The 25,276-nt window shown below is 39.2% G+C and overlaps 1 protein-coding gene across 1 annotated transcript in view; it reads right to left on the bottom strand.

Annotated features, from left to right (window-relative positions):
- eepd1 (endonuclease/exonuclease/phosphatase family domain containing 1) overlaps nt 1–25,276 on the bottom strand; it is a 70,084-nt gene that overhangs the window by 23,368 nt on the left and 21,440 nt on the right. Inside the window, exon 3 of the mRNA XM_055157106.1 lies at nt 6,500–6,551. Within this exon, the coding sequence (XP_055013081.1) occupies nt 6,500–6,551 (52 nt within the window). The remainder of the gene's footprint in view (nt 1–6,499; nt 6,552–25,276) is intronic.

Raw genomic sequence — 25,276 nt, 5'->3', positions numbered from 1 at the left:
TAAACCAGGAATAAACCATGACTAAACCAGGTCTAGGCCCAGGACTAAACCAGGACTAAACCAGGAATAAACCAGGACTAAACCAGGTCTAAGCCCAGGACTAAACCAGGACTAAACCAGGACTAAACCAGGACTAAACCAGGACTAAACCAACTAACCAGGACTAAACCAGAGCGAGAAACTCTTTCTTACATTTATTCAATTCCAGGTGGTTTTATAATTCATAAATACCTATAAAATCAGGTGTTCTGACTTTGAGCCTCTCCACAGATCTGACCTGTAACTTGGTCTGGTTTGGTCTCCATGAAGACAAAAAGGTTTAATGCCATACTGTGAAACATTCCAGACAAAGGAATAACATCTCCACGAATATGGACACATCTGACGAACCCTCCATTAAAAAAGTTACACAGTGCAGCTTTAACACATCTTATATTACAACAAATAATAAATATTGCAGCGTGTGGTTAAAGCAGGATTTAAAAACACATAAATAAATAAATGAGAAGAGTTGGCAGGACTAAACCAGAACTAAACCAGGACTAAACCAAGACAAAAACCAGGACTAAACCAGTACTAAAACCAGGAATAAACCAGGACTAAAACCAGGACTAAACCAGGACTAAACCAGGACTAAAACCAGAATAAACCAGGACTAAACCAGGACTAAACCAGGAAAAAAACCAGGACTAAACCAGAACTAAACCAGGACTAAACCAAGACAAAAACCAGGACTAAACCAGTACTAAAACCAGGAATAAACCAGGACTAAAACCAGGACTAAACCAGGACTAAAACCAGGAATAAATCAGGACTAAACCAGAACTAAAACAGGACTAAAACCAGGACTAAACCAGGACTAAACCATGACTAAACCAGGACTAAACCAGAACTAAAACAGGACTAAACCAGGACTAAAACCAGGAATAAACCAGGACTAAACCAGAACTAAACCAAGACTAAAACCAGGACTAAACCAGGACTAAACCAGAACTAAACCAGGACTAAAACCAGGACTAAACCAGGACTAAACCAGACCTAAACCAGGACTAAAACCAGGACTAAACCAGAACTAAAACAGGACTAAACCAGAACTAAAACAGGACTAAACCAGGACTAAAACCAGGACTAAACCAGGACTAAACCAGGACTAAAACCAGGAATAAACCAGGACTAAACCAGAACTAAACCAGAACTAAACCAGAACTAAACCAGGAAAAAACCAGGACTAAACCAGAACTAAACCAGGACTAAAACCAGGAATAAACCAGAACTAAAACAGGACTAAAACCAGGACTAAACCAGGACTAAAACCAGGACTAAACCAGGACTAAACCAGAACTAAAACCAGGAATAAACCAGGACTAAACCAGAACTAAACCAGGACTAAAAACAGGACTAAAACCAGGACTAAACCAGAACTAAACCAGAACTAAACCAGGACTAAAACCAGGACTAAACCAGAACTAAACCAGAACTAAACCAGAACTAAACCAGGACTAAACCAGAACTAAAACCAGGAATAAACCAGAACTAAACCAGAACTAAACCAGGACTAAACCAGAACTAAACCAGAACTAAACCAGAACTAAACCAGGACTAAACCAGAACTAAAACCAGGAATAAACCAGAACTAAACCAGAACTAAAACAGAAGAGTTGGCAGGACGTCCCGATGTCACTCTGAGCAGGTCTGGTGTTAAATATTCTGCACAGACTCAAAAGTGTCAGAATCATGTGTTAATTCTGGTGATAATTAGTGTGAAGCACCAGGAACAAGTGTGGATCTGTCGCTTTACAAAGTCTGCTGCTGATTTTGATAAAGACAGATCTGGGTTTATAATATTATTCAGCATCTAGAAACCAAAAATTGTCATAGTTTGTTGTTTATTTTGTAATACAACAGATGAAGTTGTGTTTATACAGTGATGTTTTGTACAAGTTAGAGTCTAGTTTTCTGCTCTTTGTTGGTGTTAATATTTAAAGACGAGGTTGTACACTTTTATGCAGTGGTGGACTAAACCAGGACTCAAACAGGTCTAAAAAAAGGTCACTCGACAGTCTACACGCAGTCCTGGTTCAGTCCTGTTTTAGTCCTGCTTTAGTTCTGGTTTAGACCTGGTTTAGTCTTGATTCAGTCTTAGTTCAGTCCTGTTATAGTCTTATTTTAGTCCCGGTTCAGTCCTGGTTTAGTTCTCTTTGAGCCCTGTTTCTGTTTTGGTTTGGTCCTCCTGGTTTAGACCTGGTTTAGACCTGGTTTAGACCTGGTTTAGACCTGGTTTAGTCCTGGTTTAGACCTTTAGTCCTGGTTTAGACCTGGTTTAGTCCTGGTTTAGACCTGGTTTAGACCTGGTTTAGTCCTGGTTTAGACCTGGTTTAGACCTGGTTTAGTCCTGGTTTAGACCTGGTTTTAGACCTGGTTTAGACCTGGTTTAGTCCTGGTTTAGACCTGGTTTAGACCTGGTTTAGACCTGGTTTAGTCCTGGTTTAGACCTGGTTTAGACCTGGTTTAGTCCTGGTTTAGACCTGTTTCATTCCTGTTTCAGTCCTCCTGGTTTAGTACTGGTTTAGACCTGGTTTAGACCTGGTTTAGTCCTCCTGGTTTAGACCTGGTTTAGACCTGGTGTAGTCCTGGTTTAGACCTGGTTTAGACCTGGTTTATACCTGGTATAGTCCTGGTTTAGACCTGGTTTAGTCCTCCTGGTTTAGACCTGGTTTAGACCTGGTTTAGACCTGTTTCATTCCTGTTTCAGTCCTCCTGGTTTAGTCCTGGTTTAGTCCTGATTCAGTCTTGGTTCAGTCCTAGTTTAATCCTGCTTCAGTCCTGTTTTACTTCTGTTTTTGTTCCGTTTTAATCCAGGTTCAATCCTGTTTTAATCCCGGCTCAGTCCTGGTTTAGACCTGGTTAAATCCCTGTTTAGTCCTGATTCAGTCTTGGTTCAATCCTGGTTTAATCCTGTTTTAATTCTGGTTTATTCCTGGTTTAGACCTGGTCTAGACCTGGTTCAGTCCTGTTTTAGTCCTGGTTCAGTCCTGTTTCACATCGTTTTGAAAATGTTAATGATATTCCTCAAAAACCATGTATGTTTGCAACGTTTAATGATTCTTAGTTTTGTTTTTATGACACTGAGTCGGCCTTTGTTTTCTCTCCGCGCTCACTCCCTCCCAAACACAAACCAATAAACAAATATTAACAAACACAATATCTATAACTCATCCTGGGCTCTTGTGAAGGACCGTTCCTCAGATCCTTTCAGCTGTCACTCAAACCTCGCCCGCGGATTTCCACGGACTAAAAAGAGACTCATGGATTCGCAGGTAGCTTTCATGTACTGGAAAAAGACTATTGTGGAACATGAGCTCGTATCTGGGTTTAATACTGGAAAAATTTCCCGCCGCCCATAGCAACGGCCGAAGTATTTTTAGTGTTGGAAGTTCAGACATGCACAACCCAAATGTGGAACCCCGAAATAGAACAAGGCACGGGGACAGAGAGGGTAAAGTCGAAAGAATGTTGGAAAGCAGGTTGAATTCTTTAAAAATAAGATTAAAAATAAGTCTAAAAAGGGCCACGTTACGCTATTTTCTGATCTGATTAAAATTGTAAAGTCGTTTCCGTATCAAAAACAGACCTGGAGTTGTGTTTTGTTTCATTCACAGATGTTTAACGCAAAAATTCTTCATATTTAGGCTGAGTTCTTCTCTCAAAAAGAAAACGCTTTGTTGCACCTTGTGATGTCATGTGGTAATACAGGAAGTGCTCCACTGTGTTTTTAAACACCATAGACCTTCAGTGTTGGGAATAATGCCGTTTAACTATAACAACGCTACTAACGGCTCTACCTTTTTTTTTTTCTAATTACCGTATTTACCGCACTATAAGGCGCACTGTCATTAAATGGTCTATTTTTGAACATTTTTCTCAACTAAACCGCACTGGACTTTAAACGAAACACAACAGTTAGGCTACGTTCAGACTGCAGGGCTTAACGCTCAATATCAGATTTTTTGTGAAATACGATGTTTTTGCGAGGTCGTTCACATTTCCAATTAAATGTGACTTGTATGTGACTCCAGTGTGAACATTAAACGGCCCAAAAGTGTCCCGCATGTGCACTGGAGACACAACGACGTCAACCGCAGCGAGCGTGCTCTGTGTTTACAGAAGTTGTCCAAACATGGACGCGAGCATTGAGCACCTGGAGATTTTAAAGTTCCTCTCGTACCGGAGCCAGAACATGAACAACTTATTTGTTTTAAGGAGGAGATTGAGAAGGAGAAGGACGAGGTTTTTGGCCGTGGTGTTTTGTGGGACAGCGGCAGCGACGTCCGTTGAAAGGAACGTGTGGATGTGGAGACGTAGTCAAGAGTGGTGAGTGGTGATGTGCTTCGCTTCAGTGACACGGAGTTCATTAACAATTTTCACCTACTTCAGCGCAGAATAGTGACGTTTGTGTCTTGTTGATAACGTGTAGGTCGGATGAATGCGCTTTGACCGTTCAGACTGAAATCGCATGTCAAAAGATCAGATATGTATCGGTTTTTGGACCACATATCCAAGTGTCCTGGGTCACATTTGAAAAAATCAGATCTGTGTCGTTCAGACTGTCATTAAAAGATCAGATACAGGTCACATAGGGGCCAAAAAATCAGGCTGCAGTCCAAACGTAGCCTTAGATGGGTCAGTGGGACTTTATTTGTGGCGTTCACAGTGACTCTGGGCTTTGTTCAGTTGTGGCGTGTAGGGAGGGTGCTGTCTGGGACCGCTGGATTGTCGGCGTGTTCGCAGTGACTCAGTTGTTCAGTCGTGTCTAGAAGTGGCACATTGGACTCACTATTTTGGTTCGTTCCTCCGTTCCGTTCCTCGTCGGCGTGCAGTGATGAGTGTGTCTGTGGGTGTTTTTCGCTGTGCAGTTGCTGTCTGCTCCGTGTGTGTTTGCGTGTTCTGCGGGTGGTGCGGCTTTGTAGTTTACTGAAGTCGTGCTGGGACACTCGAGTGGATTCGTGTCCTATACACGGGCGCTCTGGATTGTGGGGCGCGGTCGTTTTTTGATGGGGTTGGAGGTTTAAAAGCACGTCTAATAGCCCAGAAAATACGGTAATTACAATCCTCATCATTCCAACGCCGTTATCGTTACCGGGAAAGCAAAGTGGCACGTTACAGTTGGGTTGAATGAGGCGGCGCGGTGTCAGGCTTCATGCAGCAGACGGACGCACATCATCAGCAGTAGGGTTGGGCGGTAATACAGTATTATGGTATTTCACTGTAGTATAAGTAGCAACGGTATCAGTTTCATTACCGTCATTAAAAATATCTGCAGCACATAAGGACCTAATATAATAATATAATTTATTGATACATAAATTTGTTTGTTCAGCAAACGATTTAAAACTAATAATATCTATAATGTTTCTTTTATCTGGTGGGGAGACGACATTCGATTAGTTTAATTCCTTTGTCACGTGACACTCATAAGGGAGACAAAGACAAGACAGCAAGTCTGGCCGCAAATGAGTTGGTCCCCAAAAATATACTTGTACTTCTGCAATGTGCAGCATTTTGGCTTCAGGCGCATATTTGTTTATGTTTTTTACAGAAACGAAGTGCTGATAAAAACAGCTCTCTTCTTGTGCTGCTGATGCGATTCAGCTTTTGTCGGCCTAAAGGACATGACTCAGTGGAATATGAGTGTTCTTTCTGTGACAGAGGATGTGCTGCTGGCGGTGAGTCTGTTCTGTGCGAATCATGAGTTCATGTGAAGCTAATTTCAGAGATAATAAATCTGCAGATCACACACATAGACTGTACAGTGGTGCGTATCAAAGTCGTACAAAAAAATGTTGGTAATACGGTAAACCGTGGTAAAATCCAAAAAAGGTTTAACGGAATCAAAATTTGGATACCGCCCAACCCCAATCAGCAGGAGCGGGGAGAGCCCAGGAGAGAGCAGGGACAACACACTGACTTGTTGTTTGTTTCCATCACACTTCAGGCGAAATGAGACAAACTCACACCTATAACACACCTCTCACTGCTGTTCAGCCCGAGCCCTGGCGCAGTTTTTAGCGTGAGTTCTAGTGAAGACGGATCCACTGCATTAAAGCCAAACTCGATTTTTCGGGCAATAATACATAACATGAAAAATATCTGGATAATTACTTTGCTGAGGAATTAATTACAACATGGCAACTCTAAAATAAAATGCCCAACACTGTACACCTTCACTAAAATCATTTGGAATTGCTCATCTCTATTGAACTAAAGGTAAAAGGAGCTGTTAACTTCAAAACTACCACTGCATGACATCACAAGGTAAAATCGACAGACTAATAATAAAAGATTACTCAAACATGTGTGAACGAAACAAAACACAACTCCAGCTCTGTTTGTGAGGAGGTAACTGTATTCTAACACGTCTTAAAGCTCACAAGAGACAGTTTTGTGTAATTTAGGACCTTTAAATGAATCATAATTAATTCTAAAATCAGAATTTGTTTACCTTATCCAGTGCCTCTCGGTCCAGCAGGTCCTGAACAGCCAGTAACTTGATGCTGCAAACAAGAAACAAGAAACAGCATTAGAATTTCTTGAACAAAAACTCCCATTATAAACATTTTACGTGATTAAATGGTAAAAGGTCACATTTTTATACTGCGCTTTTCCATTTTCAAGACACGCAAAGCTCTTCACAACAAGGAACCACTCATCTATTCACACAAAACACTCAGACCCCAGTGTACGCAGACACTGGGGGTGAAGTAGGTTAAGTGTCTTGCCCAAGGACACGACAACAGGATTCATCTGTGGGAGCTGGAATCACACCACTCAACACAAAAAAACACTCTCTACCAACTGTGCTACTGTCGCCCTCGGTTTGCAGCGGTCCTTAAGCATTCTGAACATCGTAATAATTTATAACCAGTGTTGGGAAGGTGACTTTAAAAATGTATTCCCCTACAGATTACAGATTACAGATTACACACACTAAAATGTAGTTTGTAACATAATCCATTAAACTACTTAAAGTGAATAACGCAATCTGAATACTTTGGATTACTTGATATTGTCATGATTTTTAAGACTACCTGGTCCTGGTTTAGTCCTGGTTTAGACCTTGTTTAGTCCTGGTTTAGACCTTGTTTAGTCCTGGTTTAGACCTTGTTTAGTCCTGGTTTAGACCTGGTTTAGACCTGGTTTAGACCTGGCTTAGTCCAGCTTTTAGTCCTGCTTTTAGTCCTGGTTTAGACCTGCTTTAGTTCTGCTTTTAGTCCTAGTTTAGTCCTGGTTTAGTCCTGGTTTAGTACTGGTTTAGTCCTAGTTTAGTCCTACTTTTAGTCCTGCTTTTAATCCTATTTTAGTCCTGGTTTAGTTCTTGTTTAGTCCTGGTTTAGTCCCAGTTTAAACCTGCCTTAGACCTGCTTTAGTTCTGCTTTTAGTCCTAGTTTAGTCCTAGTTTAGTCCTGGTTTAGTCCTGGTTTAGCCCTGGTTTAGCCCTGGTTTACTCCTACTTTTAGTCCTGCTTTTAGTCCTGCTTTTAGTCCTGGTTTAGTCCATGTTTAGTCCTTGTTTTGTCCTGGTTTAGTCCTGGTTTAGTGCTGGTTTAGTCCTACTTTTAGTCCTGCTTTTAGTCCTAGTTTAGTCCTGGTTTAGTTCTTGTTTAGTCCTGGTTTAGTCCTAGTTTAAACCTGCCTTAGACCTGCTTTAGTTCTGCTTTTAGTCCTAATTTAGTCCTAGTTTAGTCCTGGTTTAGCCCTGGTTTAGTCCTACTTTTAGTCCTGCTTTTAGTCCTTCTTTTAGGCCTGCTTTTAGTCCTGGTTTAGTCCTGGTTTAGTCCTTGTTTAGTCCTTGTTTAGTCCTTGTTTAGTCCTTGTTTAGTCCTGGTTTAGACCTTGTTTAGTCCTGGTTTAGTCCTGGTTTAGCAAGCAAAATAACTCCAGGTCTGTTTCCGATGAAGAAACATTATAAAACAGATCAGAAAATATCCAAATATCGTACTTTAATATTCATGGTTCGTGAAATAAATAAATAAACCGAATTTTAAAGTTCAGTCTTAAACGTTCCTTCACCCTTCGATACTCAGATATGTTTTTTTGTCGTCTCTAATCTTTCAGTGTTTACACAACAGACTCTGGCACTGCCCAAACCTGATCCTCCACATATGAAACAGCATTTTTCCTTGAGCCTTGGACAAACTTCAAGAGATTAAACCCATTTGTGGTCACGTAATAAAGTTAAACTGGTCTTATCACAAGACAGATAAAGTAAAAACAGTTCTTAGGGTCAAAATTACATAAGTGTTCTGTCTGTGTATACTTATTAAAGAGACAATATTACGCTGTTTTCTGTTCTATGTCATCATGTTGTTTCCTCATCACAAACAAACCTGGACAAAAATAAAACCATTCTAACATGACTTAAAGCTCAATTTTACATAATATAGAACTTTTTTTTATTAAGTGCCTGCGTAGACCGGCACAGCTCCGGGCCCGATCCGACCTGACACTCAGTCCTTGTACAGTTCTGTTTCAGGCCTGACTTAGTCCTGGTTCAGTCCTTTTTAGACCTGTTTTAGTTCTGGTTCAGTCCTGGTTCAGTCCTGGTTCAGTCCTGATTTAGTCCTGGTTCAGGCCTGTTTTAGACCTGGTACATTCCTGGTACAGTCCTCTTTTAGTGCTGTTTTAGTCCTGGTTTTGTCCTGGTTTAGTCCTAATTCAGTCCTGGTTCAGTCCTGTTTTAGCCCTGTTTTAGACCTGGTTCAGTCCTGGTTCAGTCCTGGTTTAGACCTGGTTCAGTCCTGGTTTAGACCTGGTTCAGTCCTGTTTCAGACATGGTTCAGTCCTGTTTCAGACATGGTTCAGTCCTGTTTTAGTCCTGGTTCAGTCCTGGTTCAGTCCTGTTTCAGACATGGTTCAGTCCTAGTTCAGTCCTGGTTCAGCCCTGGTTTAGTCCTGGTTCAGTCCTGGTTTAGACCTGGTTCAGTCCTGTTTCAGACATGGTTCAGTCCTGTTTTAGTCCTGGTTCAGTCCTGGTTCAGTCCTGTTTCAGACATGGTTCAGTCCTGGTTCAGCCCTGGTTTAGTCCTGGTTCAGTCCTGTTTCAGACATGGTTCAGTCCTGTTTTAGTCCTGGTTCAGCCCTGTTTTAGTCCTGGTTCAGTCCTGGTTCCTGGTTTAGTCCTGGTTCAGTCCTGGTCCCTCATGTCTCAGGTCACTGTAGGACAGTACTGCAGATCAGAGTCCTGCACCGGGTCGGGTACCCGTAGGTAAAGGCAAATAGTGGCTGAAACGGGCGGGTTTTAACGTTCTGGAATTTTACGGGCGGGTAGTGATTACACACAAGCAGGTCAGAACTAAACCAGGACTACACTAGGGCTAATCTTAGACTTAAGAGAGAGAAAGAACCCCAAGCCCACAGAGCAGGGTGTCCGCAAAGTACAATTGCGCAACAGCTCCACTCCATGCGGCGCGGAGCTCTGTGCCGGTCCTTTCGCCTGCAGTCACTCAACGGTCTACACAGATGCACCTCCGAGCTTGTCCAGTGAGTCCTGGTTCAGTTCTGGTTTAGTCCTGTTTTAGATCTAGTTTAGTTCTGGTTTAGTTCTGGAATCGGTCCTAGGTTAGTTGTGGTTTAGTCCTGGTTCAGTCCGTGGCGTGTTTCTTCTGCTCAGTAAATAATCCCTGTAAAGTGATGACAGTTTGTGAATTTGTCTTCGTAGTGAACAAAGTGTAACCGTTTCATTTCATTTCGTGATTGTAATTCTTAAAGTCGTAACTTTTCAATTCGTATTCTGATGGATGCTTCAGTTAGAATACTTTTAATTTTTGTGTCATTTATCACGGGCACAGGCGGGTAACGAGTGGAATCTTAACAGGTTTGGGTGAGTGTGGGTTTAACTTTGATATAAACACGGGTAAACGGGCGGGTACGAGTCTCCAAAAGTGGAACCCCGCAGGACTCTACTGCAGATATCATGAGCGTATGCAGGTTGTTTTCACCATTGCCAGTAGCTCCGATTTGTCATTTAAGTATTTTATATTTGTTATTTTTTATATCTCACATTGGGAGAAGTGGGTGGACGGCGAACCCCCACGTACCACGCCCTCTAAACCCCTGCCAACCACCATAAACCAGGGGCATCCCAGTTTTTGATTTTAAAATCTGGTCACCCTCATCTTCTTCACCATCCTGAACACTTATAAAAAATACTCACCACCACAAAGCCCAACATAAACCTGATATTTACAGTAACTGCTCCATAAACCTCCATCTATTTACCGTATAATATAACGCTTTTTCCAGGCCAGCAGCTCAGTAAATGACGTCCCCCCGCCTCATATCTCCAGCTCGGGTCCAGGAGGTGCTTTGTAATGCACTTGGCAGCGTTGAAAATGTCGGTTTGGATAATGTATGTTAACGGCGGGCACGCGAGGAGACTTGGACGGCGGGAAACAGAAGCGTCAACAGTCATTCTTTAGCTCCTGGACAGATTTAGATGCACAATTACATTAAGTTCAGGGAGAGGGGAGAGAAAACGTGACTGGGACTGACCTACAACAGCAACCGGAAGACAGGAGGGGGCGCCGTGAGTCATGGGAGCTGTCGGAATGTACAAAGCAAAACAGTATAATCGCATTTATGAGCTCATTGTGTTTTTTGGAAGTAAAAGGTTGACTAAGATTGAATCAAAGGGCCCAGTTTATGCTGTTTTTTGATCTACCGGTTTGTTATAATGTTGTTTCCTCATTAAAAACAGGCCTGGAGTTGTCTCATGTGGTAATACAGGAAGTGCTCCACTATGTTTTTAAACTCCATACAGCTTTACTAAAATCATTTGGATCATTTCAGCCCTGGAATTGTTAATCTCTATTGAACTAAAGGTAAAAGGAGCTGTTAACTCACAAAGTACCACTGCAATTACCGTATTTTTCGGACTATAAGTTGCACTTTTTTTCATGGTATACTCTGGTGCGACTTATTTATTAAAATTTTCACACTGACGGCGGTGAAAGGCTCTAGTCTTATCTGCTGCTCCTATTCCACTGTCACTTCACTCTACTGTGCATGTCAGAAAAAAACGCTGTTTCGCTGCAAATAGTGAAATATTCAGCCGAAAACGGTAATTGAGCAGCAGAAAGAAAGTTTGGAGTGAGTGAGAAACTTGGGACTGGTGGAAAAGTGGGGATGGAGAACACAGCTTCACGGTAACTGGGAGGATGCACCGTGAAACTTTCCTGGATGTCACTGGATGAATCGACAAAACCTGAACTTCAATGACAATCGAAACCATCCTGTCGGGATTCAGAAAGCCCGGAATCATTCTGACTGGAACTGATGCTGAGTCTGAGGACAGTGACACAGAAGAGGAAGCAGTGCTCCTTTTACATCATGGATCTATAGTTTATCTCTGGAGGTTGCGCAGAAGTGACACCAAGGACGAAGAATTCAGTATTTAGTGATTTGGAGTGAGATTGGGAGTTTGGTAAACTTATGTTCTGTTGTTTCTTCTATCCAATTTATGTCTCTCTTTTTTAATTTTAATCTTCATGATTATTTATGTTTTGATTTGTTTTTATGATTTTAATGTATTTCTTATTCTGTAAAGCACTTTGAATTACTTTGTGTACGAATTGTGCTATACAAATAAACTTGCCTTGCCTTGTTTATGCTGTAATTATCTGAATAACTGTTAATATGTTACATGAACATTCAGTCTGTTGTTCTCTGTTCTATTGTTTTTACTATAATTTCCCTTTTAAGATGAAATGTCGATTACTGGTCTCTGATTTTATAAAATACATTTCCCCAAAAAGTGCGACTTATAGTCCGGTGTGACTTATATATGTTTTTTTCTTCTTCATTACGTATTTTTTGGCTGGTGCAACTTATACTCCAGAGCAACTTTTAGTCTGGAAAATACGGTAGGTAGAATTACAATAATACATATTGTGTTACTAAATGTGGAATTGATCTCATGGGCTGCTGTATCGTTGATCATTTTTGGTATGTTTTACTAAATTATTTTGTGACATCATTATAATTTTGTTGCTTATTTAAAGAGAGAGTGTCACTTCACCCACCTGTTCTATATAAATGTGCAATGTTAAGTGTATTTCAGTGTCCAAAAATTAAACTAATCACATGTATTATTATATTTCTCATTTATTTTTTTGCTGGTTTGGATTTAATACTAAATATAGTGATAAAGAGACATCAAATTCTACATACTGCACATCAAATAATCACACCAACTTTCTAATATTTGTGTTTTTGTTTGTTTTTGTCTGTATATTTGGTAAAATGCACTTTGTAACAAGCAAGATTTTGTGATGAAATGAAAACTTTGGCCCCGTTTGACCCTCGTTACCTTTGACCTTCTAATCCGGAGGCAGTCGGGGGGAAAATAACATTACATAATCCGGTTCTGAGTTAGCAAAAAGCGCCGCAGTGCATGATGGGAGCTTATCAGAGCGCAGGGGTAAACTAATGCGATCAGGGATAATGACTCAGTTACAACACTAATCAGGTCCAAAGCTAAACCAATGATCTGGACCCAACAGAGACACGAGATTTCAACATTTTTCTGAGTAAAAAACTTGAAAATGCAATGAAAATACTAGAAAAGGATAAGTCATATTACAATTGGCAATAAAAAATATATAAAATGTAATTTAAAAAGTATACTTATATTATTAAATTACTATATTATACTTCTCTGTGTGACTTGAGTAAAAGATTTGAGTAAAAGTAAAAGTTTATTTCCCAGTCAAGTCAAGACAAAAGTGAAAAAAAGCTTTAATGTTGTTGATAAATTGCGTCAAAACTACCACTTTATGACATCACAAGGTGGTACAGAGCATTTTGAGCAGCAGATGTAGAGAGATTAATAATAAGCTTTACTCAAACATTTGTGAATGAAGCAAAGCACAACTCCAGGTTTGTTTTTGATGATTCTAACATGGCACAAAGCTCACAAGAATGAATTTTGTGTAATATCGGACCTTTAAAATACTCTTACAAGTCATTTCTTGGATCTCAACTTTGTACTTCTACTTGTGTATTTTTATTTTGAAGTAACTGTGCTTTTACTTGCAATATATTTCTACTTTAATCTCCTCTTTTTGTTTTGTTGAAAAATAAAATAAGACATTAATTTTGAAACTATCTGTAACCTGAATGAAGACCCGACCTGTAGTGATCATAAAGAAATGTTCTCCATTATCGGATCGAGACTAAAAAACACAACAAGGTAAATCCAAGTTTAGACCTGGTTTAGTCCTGGTTTAGTCCTAGTTTAATCCTGGCGTAGTCCTGGTGTAGTCCTGGCATAATCCGGGCGTAGTCCTGGTTTAGTCCTGGCGTAGTCCTGGCATAGTCCTGGCGTAGTCCTGGTTTAGTCCTGGCATAGTCCTGGCGTAGTCCTGGCGTAGTCCTGGCGTAGTCCTGGCGTAGTCCTGGCGTAGTCCTGGCATAGTCCTGGCGTAGTCCTGGTTTAGTCCTAGTTTAATCCTGGTGTAGTCCTGGCGTAGTCCTGGCATAATCCTGGCGTAGTCCTGGCGTAGTCCTGGCGTAGTTCTAATTTAGTCCTAGTTTAATCCTGTCTTAGTCCTGGCGTAGTCATGGTTTAGTCCTGGTTTAGTCTAGTCCTAGTTTAATCCTGTCTTAGTCCTGGCGTAGTCATGGTTTAGTCCTGGTTTAGTCTAGTCCTAGTTTAATCCTGTCTTAGTCCTGGCGTAGTCATGGTTTAGTCCTGGTTTAGTCTAGTCCTAGTTTAATCCTGTCTTAGTCCTGGTTTAGTCCTGACATTTGAGGTGTGGTTATGCGGAGTGGGAATGACGAGCAAAACCATGAGAGTAAACAGGCCCATAAAGGCTCATCTATTTTTACAGACCAGGTTACAGGTCAGATCTGTGGAGAGGTGACCCCGCTCACAGTCAGAATACCTGTTTTTCTAGGTATTTTTAGCAATAAAACCACCTGCAATTGAATAAATGTAAGGTGGAGCTGTTTAATGTCACACTGTGGAACATTCCAGGCTCCAGAAACACGCCGGTGACAGACCCTCCACCAGAAAAGTTACACAAAGCATCTTTAAAGAGCCTATGTACAGTATGTATTTGAGCAAAATCTGTCTTGCCCAAGTACAGATATAAAGTATTGCGGTCAAAATACGTCTTGCATCTAATTCTAAAGCATTTTACTGTTCGATAATCAGGAAGTGTGTGTTAGCATACTAATTGTTGTCATAAAACACAGCACTGGTATCTGAGAGTTATAAAAAGTAGAGATGTTTTTGTATTTCTTGAACAGTGAGTCTTCACTTTCTATTTTTTTTTAGTTTAAATCTAACTTGTTTTACAATATTTACAAGCACATACAGTTAAAGCCCGTGAGTACAGATGGGGAAATATAAGAAGTACTACGTGTCAAGAGTAATTACAGCACTAATGCAGTACTAATCCACAAGAAATGTACAGCTCTGCTTTACACAACCCAGTGTCTGTGTGTGTATTTATGTACAGTACGTGTATGTACAAGTAAACATAAACACTATAGAAATGCTGAACAGTTAAGGTTTAGAAGCTGAATACAAAGGAAATTATTTTTAAAATCCATAAACAAAAGCAGAAAATTTTAAGAATTCTGATTTGTAACGATGTAAAATGTATTATTAATTTATTCATCTATGTGACGTTGGCTCCTCAAAGTGTCTGATTGTCCCTAAAATGGTGATGTATTTGGCACTTCCATCAAATACGCTTTAGAAATGATAGTTTTAAGTGTTTTTCATTGAATTTTAACTTATTTTCAAACACATTAAAGGTGCATTGTTCTGGTAAAGTAGCCCGATTCATTTCACTTTGTAGATTTTGTTCACTTAAGTTTCTTTAGTTTTAGTTTAAAAAATTCTGAATGTTCATTTCCACATTCAGAAATACAAAAAAAAAAAAAAAAAAAAAAAAAACACTGAATAAGGACCTAATCTTCTCTCATATTTACATTTGTCATAATCACATGCTGAGTCAATTAATTATATAAATTGTTTATTTAGTTCTAAAAAACAAAACAAAAACAAAAAAAACCTTCTAAATATTAATTTCTATATTCAGAAGTACAAAAAAAAAAAAACAAAACACTGATTAAGGATTCTCATCTCTCCCATATTTACATTTGTCATAATCGAATCCCGAGTAAATTAAATATTATATAAACTGTTTTAGTTAAAAAACAAAAAAACAAAAAATTTAAAATAAAAAAATTCACTTCTGAATGGCTCATCTTCTTCCATATTTACATTTGTCATAATCACACACTGAGTCAATTAAATATTATATGAACAGTTTCTTTAGTTCTAAAAAACAAAAAAACTAAAATACTTCTGAATGTTCATTTCCACATCCAGAAATACCAAAAAAAATAAAAAAAAAAAAATCACATGCTGAGTCAATTAAATATTATCTAAACCGTTTCTTTAAAAATACTTCTGAAAGTTCATTTCCACAATCACAAGTACAAAAAAACACAGATTAAGGACCTAATCTTCTGTCATATTTACATTTGTCACAATCGCACGCTGAGCCCATCCTGCCCCGCCCGGCTCTGCTGCCTCAGGTTACATAAGAAACGTCCTGTTTTTAGAGCAAACATGAAATACAATACCCTTTTCCTCCGATATCACAAACTCACAACTGTACCGGCCCGTGTGGACTCTCAAATGAAACGTTTGGCCCGTTTAGCCTCTCTGCTCTCAGTACGACTCTTTGACCTCGTCACTGGTGAGATTATGCAGAGTCAGGACCAGATACAAGTGAAGAAGGGCTGAAGAATTTGGGAAAAAATTGGATTCTAATGCAATTTTTCTGACAAGCAACGCAATTTGATTTGTGATTTATGTTTTAATAATAGGATTCAGTGGTTCACACATTTAAAAGATCCAATATTACACACAATTGACTCTGTTATAATGTTGTTACTTCCTCAAATACAGACCTGGAGTTGTGTTTTGGTTCATTCGTTTCATTGGTTTATTATTAGTTAGTTTATTACTGTCTACGTCTCCAAAGCTCAAAACGCTCTGTTCCTCCTTGTGCTTATGGGTGTCATGGTGCATGTATTCGTGCTGAACCATTTTGGTACGGGACGTTTGGTTCAGTGCAGAGCTGCGCACGAGTGAGTTCACGCAATTTTATGTGTGTTTATGTTCTACTACAGTACAGGTGCAGCTACACGGAGGCTCGGCTCTTTAATATTCACGAGGGAACTCACCCGTGACCCTGGAACTGTTAGTGCTGCGCTTTACTTTATGAAATGTTTTGTTTACTGTACGACTAAGGAATTTATTTTTTATAATATTTCATACATTTGTTGCTTATTTGAGAATATTTTATTTAACTGATTAGTATTACCAAGCAGCACTTTGCATTTATTTTATTTGTTTGTATAATGTTAAAACAAATTGTTGGTTTAATCAGGGTATCCCCAGGTTTGACTACCACAGATTTAAGACTTTTTTAAGACCTTTTAAAGACCACTTATGTGAAAATTAAGACCAACATCGCACCCATTATGCGGGCGAAAAAACACCAGATCCAATTCTAATAAAGACCAACCAACTACCAGTACTAAATCTAGAATCGAAGAGCCACTGTGGAAAAAACCCTACACTTCCTCATGATCCATCTAATGTCTTCCTCAACTCTACTGATTGTTTACTCATTGCTGAAGGCGTCAGAGAATCAAAGTATTGTTTGTGAATACTCCAAATTAGACGTTCATTCACGTTATGTCATTTCACGTTGTTCTTTTTTTCCTCCCTCTGTTTAACATTACACTACAGCCCGGTTAAGTAAACAAATAAATAGGCTAATGAAATTTAAGACCTTTGTGAAAAAAATAAGACTTGGACAATGTCATTTAAGACTTTTTAAGACTTTCAAGACCCCGCGGCTACCCTGTTAATGAACACACAAATAAACAACAACTAAATGGTTCTGCATTTTGTTCCCATACTGCACCGAAAATGAACCAAACCATGACCTTAAAACTAAGGTACATACCGAACTGTGATTTTTGTTTACCGTTACACTCCTATTGTGATGTCATGAAGCGCTAGTTTTCTGCTGCCTTTTATCTTTAGTTCAGTAGAGATTGTAAATTCCAGGTCTGAAATTATCTAAATCAGGGGTGTCAAACTCATTTTGGTCCGGGGGCCGAATCCAACCAACTTTGATCCCAAAGGAGCCGGATCAGAAAACTCATGGCATAAATAAACCCCCAAAACAGCAATAAGTTCAAATATTTGTGCAGAGAAACCCAAATCTATTACAGAAATCTTTTTTAACTGATGAGCTGTTTCTTTTACAAAATATTATAATATTATGTTCAAACCTGAAACTTTAAGATAAATGCAATTTCAACACAAAGTTTTAACATGAACTTGTATGTAAATAGGAATAAGTCAATTTTTGTTGTAAAAACCTGCACTCGGCTCCACTTTTCTAATTTTTTCTCATTTTTCTGATGAGGGTGTCACGGTCAACAGTCAAAACGATCGTCCTTTAAGAGCGTTTGGAAAGAGACAAGTCTTCATTTGTGCTGCTCTGGTGGGAGGGGCCACGTACAGAGACACTGGAGACGCCGCTGTGATAAACACCACAGAAAATTAACAATATTTTAATAGAAAATATAATTAAAATATTTTTGTAGAAAATCAGCCGAGGGCCAGATTAAAGGTCTTGGAGGGCCGGATCCGGCCCCCGGGCCTTATGTTTGACACCTGTGATCTAAATGATTCTAGTGAAGGTGTATGGCCTTTAAAAACACAGTGGAGCACTTCCTGTATTATCACATGATATCACAAGTTCGAACAGTGTTTTCTGTTTGAGAGAAAAACTCAGCCCAAATATAATAGTGTTAAAAATGTGTGAATGAAACACAAAACACAACTCCAGAAAAAAAAAAAAAAAAAGACTGAAATATGAACTGACAAATACAAGAATCACATTTCAGAACACATTTGTACAGATTAAAACTACAAAATTAGCACTTTTTAAGCAAAATAAGACCAGATATTTTGTCGTTAATGAAGAAAATTATAGTACTTAAAAAAACTGCAGACTTTTCCGTTAACTAACAATGTCCGTTCAAATTGCGATTAGAGTAGAGTCCAATCAAGAGGCCGCCAAACAGATCCCTCATTTGCTGCTGTGCTTAATTCTGTTTCGTCCTTAAAACACTCGCTGACAACAGATCGATAAGTCTGGTCTCTGTGAGAAGATCCAGCCCCTGACAACTTTACTACGAGAAACTTCTAGTTGGTCTCACTGGGCTAGAAAACGTATATCCAAATCATTAAAGTAGCTGTAATTAGAAGTATTAGTAGTAGCAGTCGTATTCAATTGCAAAGAAAAGATATCTCAGTTTTTTAAAAGTCAAAAGTGTTTGTTCTTTTGTTTATTTATTCCATATTCTCAATGAAAATGTTTGATGGATTATATCAGGGATGGTCTGAGTAATATTTGGGACTTTAGTTGAAGCTGACGTCGCCGTAAACGTCATCACAACAAAGAGCCATGCAGCTGTCGGCGCCTCAGATGGACAGCTGCAGATCACACTAGCGAGCAGTGGATTTTTTAATGTTTTTTTTTTATATATTTTGCACCAAAATGACTACATGACGTTCCAGAATCCTACATGTATCACAGATTAAGAAAGTAAAACTCTAGAATGAATTTAGCGTATTTTTTGGACTATAAGACGCACTTAAAATCCTTTAACTTTCTCAAAAATCTACAGTGCGCCTTATAATCCGGTGCACCTTATGTATTAATTCTGGTTGTGTTTACTGACTTCTAACTGATTTTATGTGGTACTCAACACTCAAAAATCTGTCAAAACTTTTTAGTATGACTTTGGTAAACTACGAAGCTGCACCACTTGATGATTTGTGGGATTAAAGCTACCATAGTCAAGAGCCTTGTGGAGTCGTGTCCTTTAGTCTGACAGAAGCTGACCGCCTCAATGCACAACACATTCAATGTATATTTGAGTCGTCCTCGTAGGAAATAAAAATGCAAATTTAAATGATCCACCCAAATTCACATTCATAATACTGATTCACCAAGACAGGGAGGAAACGCCGGGCGAATTACATCACGATCTGTTAATGGATCGTGGACGTCTGGGCTAAGGGATCAGTCTCAAATGTCGTCCGTTTGTTTCGTTTAATGCTCCTTAGAATCCGGTGCACCTTATGTATGAAAATAAACAAGAGAATTCAACATTACTGATAATGCGCCTTATAACCTGGTGCACCTTATAGTCTGAAAAATACGGTACTTACAACTTCAGATGAGTAAATGGTGAGAGGAAACAACTATAACATGTTTAAAAGCTCTAAAAAGTCAAATAGTTCTGCTTTAAACAGTGTCCAGGATATAGGATATAGGATATAGAGTGGCTAAATTTGAATATTGGGTGTTTCATTCATAATTAAAAACATCTCTAATGCTGCAAAGAATTTATAAAATGTTTGTTGTCATTAAAATGCATAAGCTCCAGCAAATAAACAGCAATATTTAGCTGTAGATTTAATTTATTCAACCCTTTACAGCTCAGATCTAACTTTTTTTTTTAGGTATTTTTGAGCACTATAACCACCAGCAATTGAAAAAAATGTAAGATAAATGCCATACTGTGGAACATTCCAGGCAAAGCTATGACATATCCACAGAAACAAGAAGGTGACAGACAATCCACCAGAAAAGTTACACAATGCACCTTTAATGGATTATATGGTCTGAGTAGTATTTGGCACTTATGTTTTTGCAAATTAACTCTTCAAATACACATTGAAAAATAAAATATAAAGTAAGATAAAAAATACTACAACAGTTTTTCTATTCCACACAAAACTTAATTTCAGAAAAGATGTATTCCCAACATGGCCGTAGTCAATTTCTTTTGTGTATTTGAAGCTTCGTTCATCAAAATCAAGAAAAACTGGGTAATGAAATATGGTTAAAAACATACATAGGCCTGTACAGAGAAATACTACAATAAACAATAAAATTTTAACGACTTTACGCCACTGACACAAACCAGGACAATCCCAGTGAACCTTTAATATATTATGTCGTTAAAATACATGAGCTCCGACAAATAAATGGCAATATTTAGCCATAGATGTTATTTATTCAACCCTCTACAGCTCAGAATAATGCATAAAAATGTCAAAAATCTGCTCATTATTGCAAAGAAACTGTACACACAATGAATATTAATATGAAGCTGAATGCCAGGACAGTCATGAGTGAAAGGAACTGAACAATAAACCTAGAAATAAACAAATATTGAGTCAAAAACTGAGTGATAAGTCAATATAGTAATTATCATGACAGGTCTACACATAGATATCGCATTAAAGCCGCACTCTGAGACCCATTTTCACACAAGGGCACTCTGAGCTGAGCAGTGCAGACCTGTGCTGGTGTAATGAGCAGTGACAGGGGCAGCAGGGAGCACAACCTTGTACAATAACAACTCCTGATGCAGCAGAATGAGGAGCAGTCTGGCTCTCGTACACAGGAGCCTGGGGAGCCGGACTTTACCGCTCTCTGTCCAAATGCAGGACGGTCTGGGATTAGATGCGCAAAGAATCTGAGGGCCTGCTTACATGAGAACGCTTGGAAGTAAAAACGACAAAATATTTGATCAGAAGTTCCTTTCGTTTAGACTGTGACGGCATTTTTGGGGCTCAAAAACGCAAAAATCTGAAACCACTAGGGATGTAACGAATTACAAGTCTCTTAAGAGTTATGGTGCAGCAAAAAACCAAAGGGAACTACAAAGACCATGATCCTTTGCTCCATTTCAGTTCAGACTACATGAAGAAATAACAGTTCTCACCACTTTTAAGTCTTATTGTCTCTTGTCAAGGCATTTTAAGTGGAAAAAGTAGCACATTAACACTTTTAACTGTTTAGCCTCCACAAAATATCGTAATAAATATCGTACAGTGAGATTTGGATGTAGCACCATCCCTAATTGTGAGCCTCACCACCATATCGTGAGCTTCCCCACGATATCGCAATAAATATCGTACCGTGAGGTTCATACTGTGACGATATCATATTGTGAGACTTGGATGTCGTTACACCCCTAGAAACCATCCTTCAGAGTGGAAAAGTTGAATAAGCTCCAGCGTAGTGTTTCCGTCTACACTGCCCAAGACGCAAAACTCTGGTCAGATCTGCTCACGTCACATACATGTTTACATCACATACCCAATCAAATTCCACACACTTTTGCGTCACAGTATGCACGCAGATTTCCTCCCGAAACACTCATCTAAACGCGGAATAAAAAGTGAAAACGCGACGCCACTTTTGCGTCTTCTGTTCAAACCGTCATCATATAAACGTAGCCTAAGAACCAAAAGTGCTGTGCAGTTCAAAATCAGTTTCTATTATATTTCTATTATATTATTTGTATAGTATTTATTTCTGTCTCCTCTTTAACACTAGCCTGATTCATCAGCCGGTTTTACTTTGAAGAAACCGTCTGACCTCACAGCACTAGAATTCGTTCACTCGGTACTTTTATAATTTAACCAATCGCTGCTATTCGGTCGTGATGTATGTAATGCGCCAAATCCCCTTGATAAAATTCACCAAACATTCTCATCTTTCTGGCTTTAACCTCGATTTCGTGAATCACAGAATATATGACTTTTCGCTGATTGGCTGGTGCCCGAACTCACACATCCGGGGTTTTTGAGAACCGTCTAGTGTATTCCGATTCCTGACATAGTCGCTGGAGAGAAATGAAACTGAGCGGAGGTACTAGGTGGTGACAGCCTGGCTACTTCTGGTAACATTCAAAACAAAATCTCCAACTTCTTCACCCGACATGTATGGAGTTCAGTGTCGTTAAAGGTCCCGTATTATTTTATAATCTATGTTCCAATGTCGTTTCCTCATCACAATCAGACCTGGAGTTGTGTTTTGTTTCATTCACACGTTAAACACACAAACCCTGCACATTTAGGCTTCATATTTAGGTCTTCATTTGGATCATTTCAGCGCTGGACTTGCCAAACCCTACTGAACTAAAGGTAAAAGGAGCTGCTCACTTGAAAACTACAAGTACATGACATCACAAGTTGGAACGGAGCATGTTGAGACAGAGTGATAATAAAAAATTACTGAAATGTGTGGATGAAACAAAACACAGCTCCAGGTCTGTTTTTGAGGAGATAACAACATTATAACATTTCTTGGAATCACGTTTGCATAATATAGGAGCTTTAATTCTGCAGAAATTTCCCTTTAAGTCTTTGCTGGTCTTTGTTTTTCCTGTTCCACTTGAGCCTGAGTCATATTTGTTTTGACACAAATGGACCATGCGTTTCTGGACGACTGGTTTATCCACCTGTCAATCACATCAGAGGAGCTATACAATTAGGCAAATAAAATGTTACTCAAAATAACAAAGCAAACATATTATTGAGTAAGCCTGATAAAAATAAAATAATACATCCCAGGCACAAGCGATATACTTTGCTATTATTTTATTTCATGTTGCTATTTTATTGACATGAAATTAAATAATAGCAAAGTATATCGGAGTGCCTTGATCTCCTTTTTCATCCAAAGGTAAAATTGTGTTTGAAGCAGCTTTCACTTTTCAAATTTCAGTCCCTTATTTCAATGAACTCGTCTTATAACAGGTCCTATAAAACACAAAAAAGACTCTTATAATGTTGTTTCCTCATCACAAACAGACCTGGATTTGAGTAACTCTTTATTATTATTATTATTAGTCTATCTACATTTCCAAAGCTCAAAATGCTCTGTTCAACCTTGTGATGTCATGAAACGGTAGTATTCATGTCAACAGCTCCTTTTAACTTAGTTCAGTGAAGATATGTGGAGTTTAGAAACACACGAAAAAGTAGCATATTCACAAAACACCGCAATAAATATCGTACCGTGAGATGTGTATCGTGAAAATATTGTACCGAGAGATTTGGATACTGTATTGTTACATCCCTAATCCTCCGCACCATATCGTGAGCTTTCCTACAATATCGCAATAAATATCGTACCGTGAGGTTCATACCGTGAAGATATCGTATCGTGAGACTTGGATATCGTTACAGCCCTAGAAACAACCCTCCGGAGTGGAAAGGTTGAATACACTCCACCATAGCGTTTCCGTCTACACTGCCGAAAACGCAAAACTCTGGTCAAATCTGCTCAAGTCACATACACGTTTACGTCACATACATCACCACCGAAACGCCTGGCATACAAACCCAATCGAATTCCACACACTTTTGCATCACCGTATGTTACATCCCTAGTTCACTAGCAACTGAACCTCGTCATCGGTCCACGAAAAGACTGAAATCAGCTGCTGCAACTTCAGACTCGGTGCTCCACTTCCTTATTTTTACCGCCAACGTGATGTCATGACATTGTGACGCCAGCCAAGTCATGTGACTAGCGTTTCAGGCGGTTTCGCGTTACAAAAAGCTTTGATAGCAGACAAGGAAACTACGAGTCTGGACGCAAATTGTTTCTGATACGGTGATTCGTTTCAGTGTAAACCTAACCTAAATATGCAGGTTTGTGTGTTAAACATGTGTGAATGAAACGAAACACAACTCCAGGTCTGTTTGTGATGAGGAAACAATATTATAACAGATCAGAAAACAGCGTAATATCGACACTTTAACAGATATTCTTAAACATTACTGTCAAAATGTTAATTACCGTATTTTCTGCGCTATTAGGCGCTCTGGATTTTCCAACTTTTTTCACATATAACCGCACCGGACGAAACACAACGTTCACGGTGACTCTGGGCTTTGTTCAGTTGTGGCGTGTAGGGAGGGTGCTGTCTGGGACCAACGGATTGTCGGCGTGTTCGCAGTGACTCAGTTGTTCAGTTGTGTCTAGAAGTGGCACATTGCACTCGCTTTTTTGGCTCGTTCCTCTGTTCTGTTCCTCGTTGGTGTGAAGTGATGAGTGTGTCTGTGGGTGTTTTTCGCTGTGCGGTCGCTGTCTGCTCGGTGTGTGTTTGCGTGCGCTGTGGGTGGTGCAGCTTTGTAGTTTACTGAAGTATATGTATAGGGTGCTCTGGATTGAACACAGTCGTTTTTTTGATGGGTTTGGAGGCTTAAGAGCGCGCCCAATAGTCTGGAAAATACAATACAGTTTATTGTAGGAAAACAGCAACATTACCGTCAGATTTTGTGCTCATAAAGTCACATAGTCTCTTGATACAGACGCTGCAAACGGCACTTTAAAGCTCTGTCTTCGTCTACAGAATCAATACAATCCTCTCCCTAAATGTTTCTATGATAACATCTTATTTTGTGCGACGCTGCAGACACATACGTCTTCGCTGACTCGTTTACCACAGATCCACGGCCCTGTGCTGTCACCCGGTTTGATTTGTGCTCCTCTTTTCTCCATAGCTCTGCAGATTCAAAGGGATTTCTTGTTTAGCACAAAGACAATAGGTGGACCTCTACAATGACTTATGTTCCAGACCCTGCTGTCAGTTTTATTAGCTGTGGATCACTGCAGTAATGGAAATTTACACATGAGCAGCCACAGACTTGTCCACTCCACACCTCCTGTACCAGCTCAGCACCGGGCACAATACGATCCTCTGCTAAAACACTAAATATACTCTTCTTCTCTTACATGGTCCTGTTTATAAGTTTAATTTTCAGCAAAAAGGTGAGAGTGGCTGACTGAAAAACTGTACAGAACCAGACTGTGATTGAGACCGGTATTGAGACCAGGACCAGATCAGGACAGAGACCGGGACCAGACCAGGACTGAAAACGGTTTAGTCCTGGTTCAGTCCATTATCCGTTTTTTCCATTATTCATTTAAACACAAAATCAAAAACTGAAAAAACAAATCATTATCTGTTTTTTTTTTCATTTTTGGTTTGGAGTCAAATAATGAAGAAAATATAATTTTTTTCGTTTTCTTATTTTTGGTTTTATTTTGAAAAAACTAATGAACGAATGACATACGGATTCATCATCATTACAGATGTGTTTTTATTGGTCCAAAACAACTGTAACTCGGCCAGACGTGTTATCAGACCTGCTTGTCTCCATGGCGACAGTTCGGTTTAATGCCATACTGTGAAACATCTACAAAGAGACAAGCAGCTGGTGGATCCTTAACCAGAAAAGTTAAATACCGTATTTTCCACACTATAGGGTCATTGAATTGAACTTTTTTCACATATAA

This window comes from Boleophthalmus pectinirostris, unplaced genomic scaffold (genome assembly GCF_026225935.1).
Source record: "Boleophthalmus pectinirostris isolate CB_2022bp ecotype Guang Dong unplaced genomic scaffold, ASM2622593v1 HiC_scaffold_21, whole genome shotgun sequence".
Taxonomy (NCBI): Eukaryota; Metazoa; Chordata; class Actinopteri; order Gobiiformes; family Gobiidae; genus Boleophthalmus; species Boleophthalmus pectinirostris.
The sequence above is the reverse complement of the archived record's forward strand: the minus strand, read 5'-3'. Positions and strand labels throughout refer to the sequence as shown.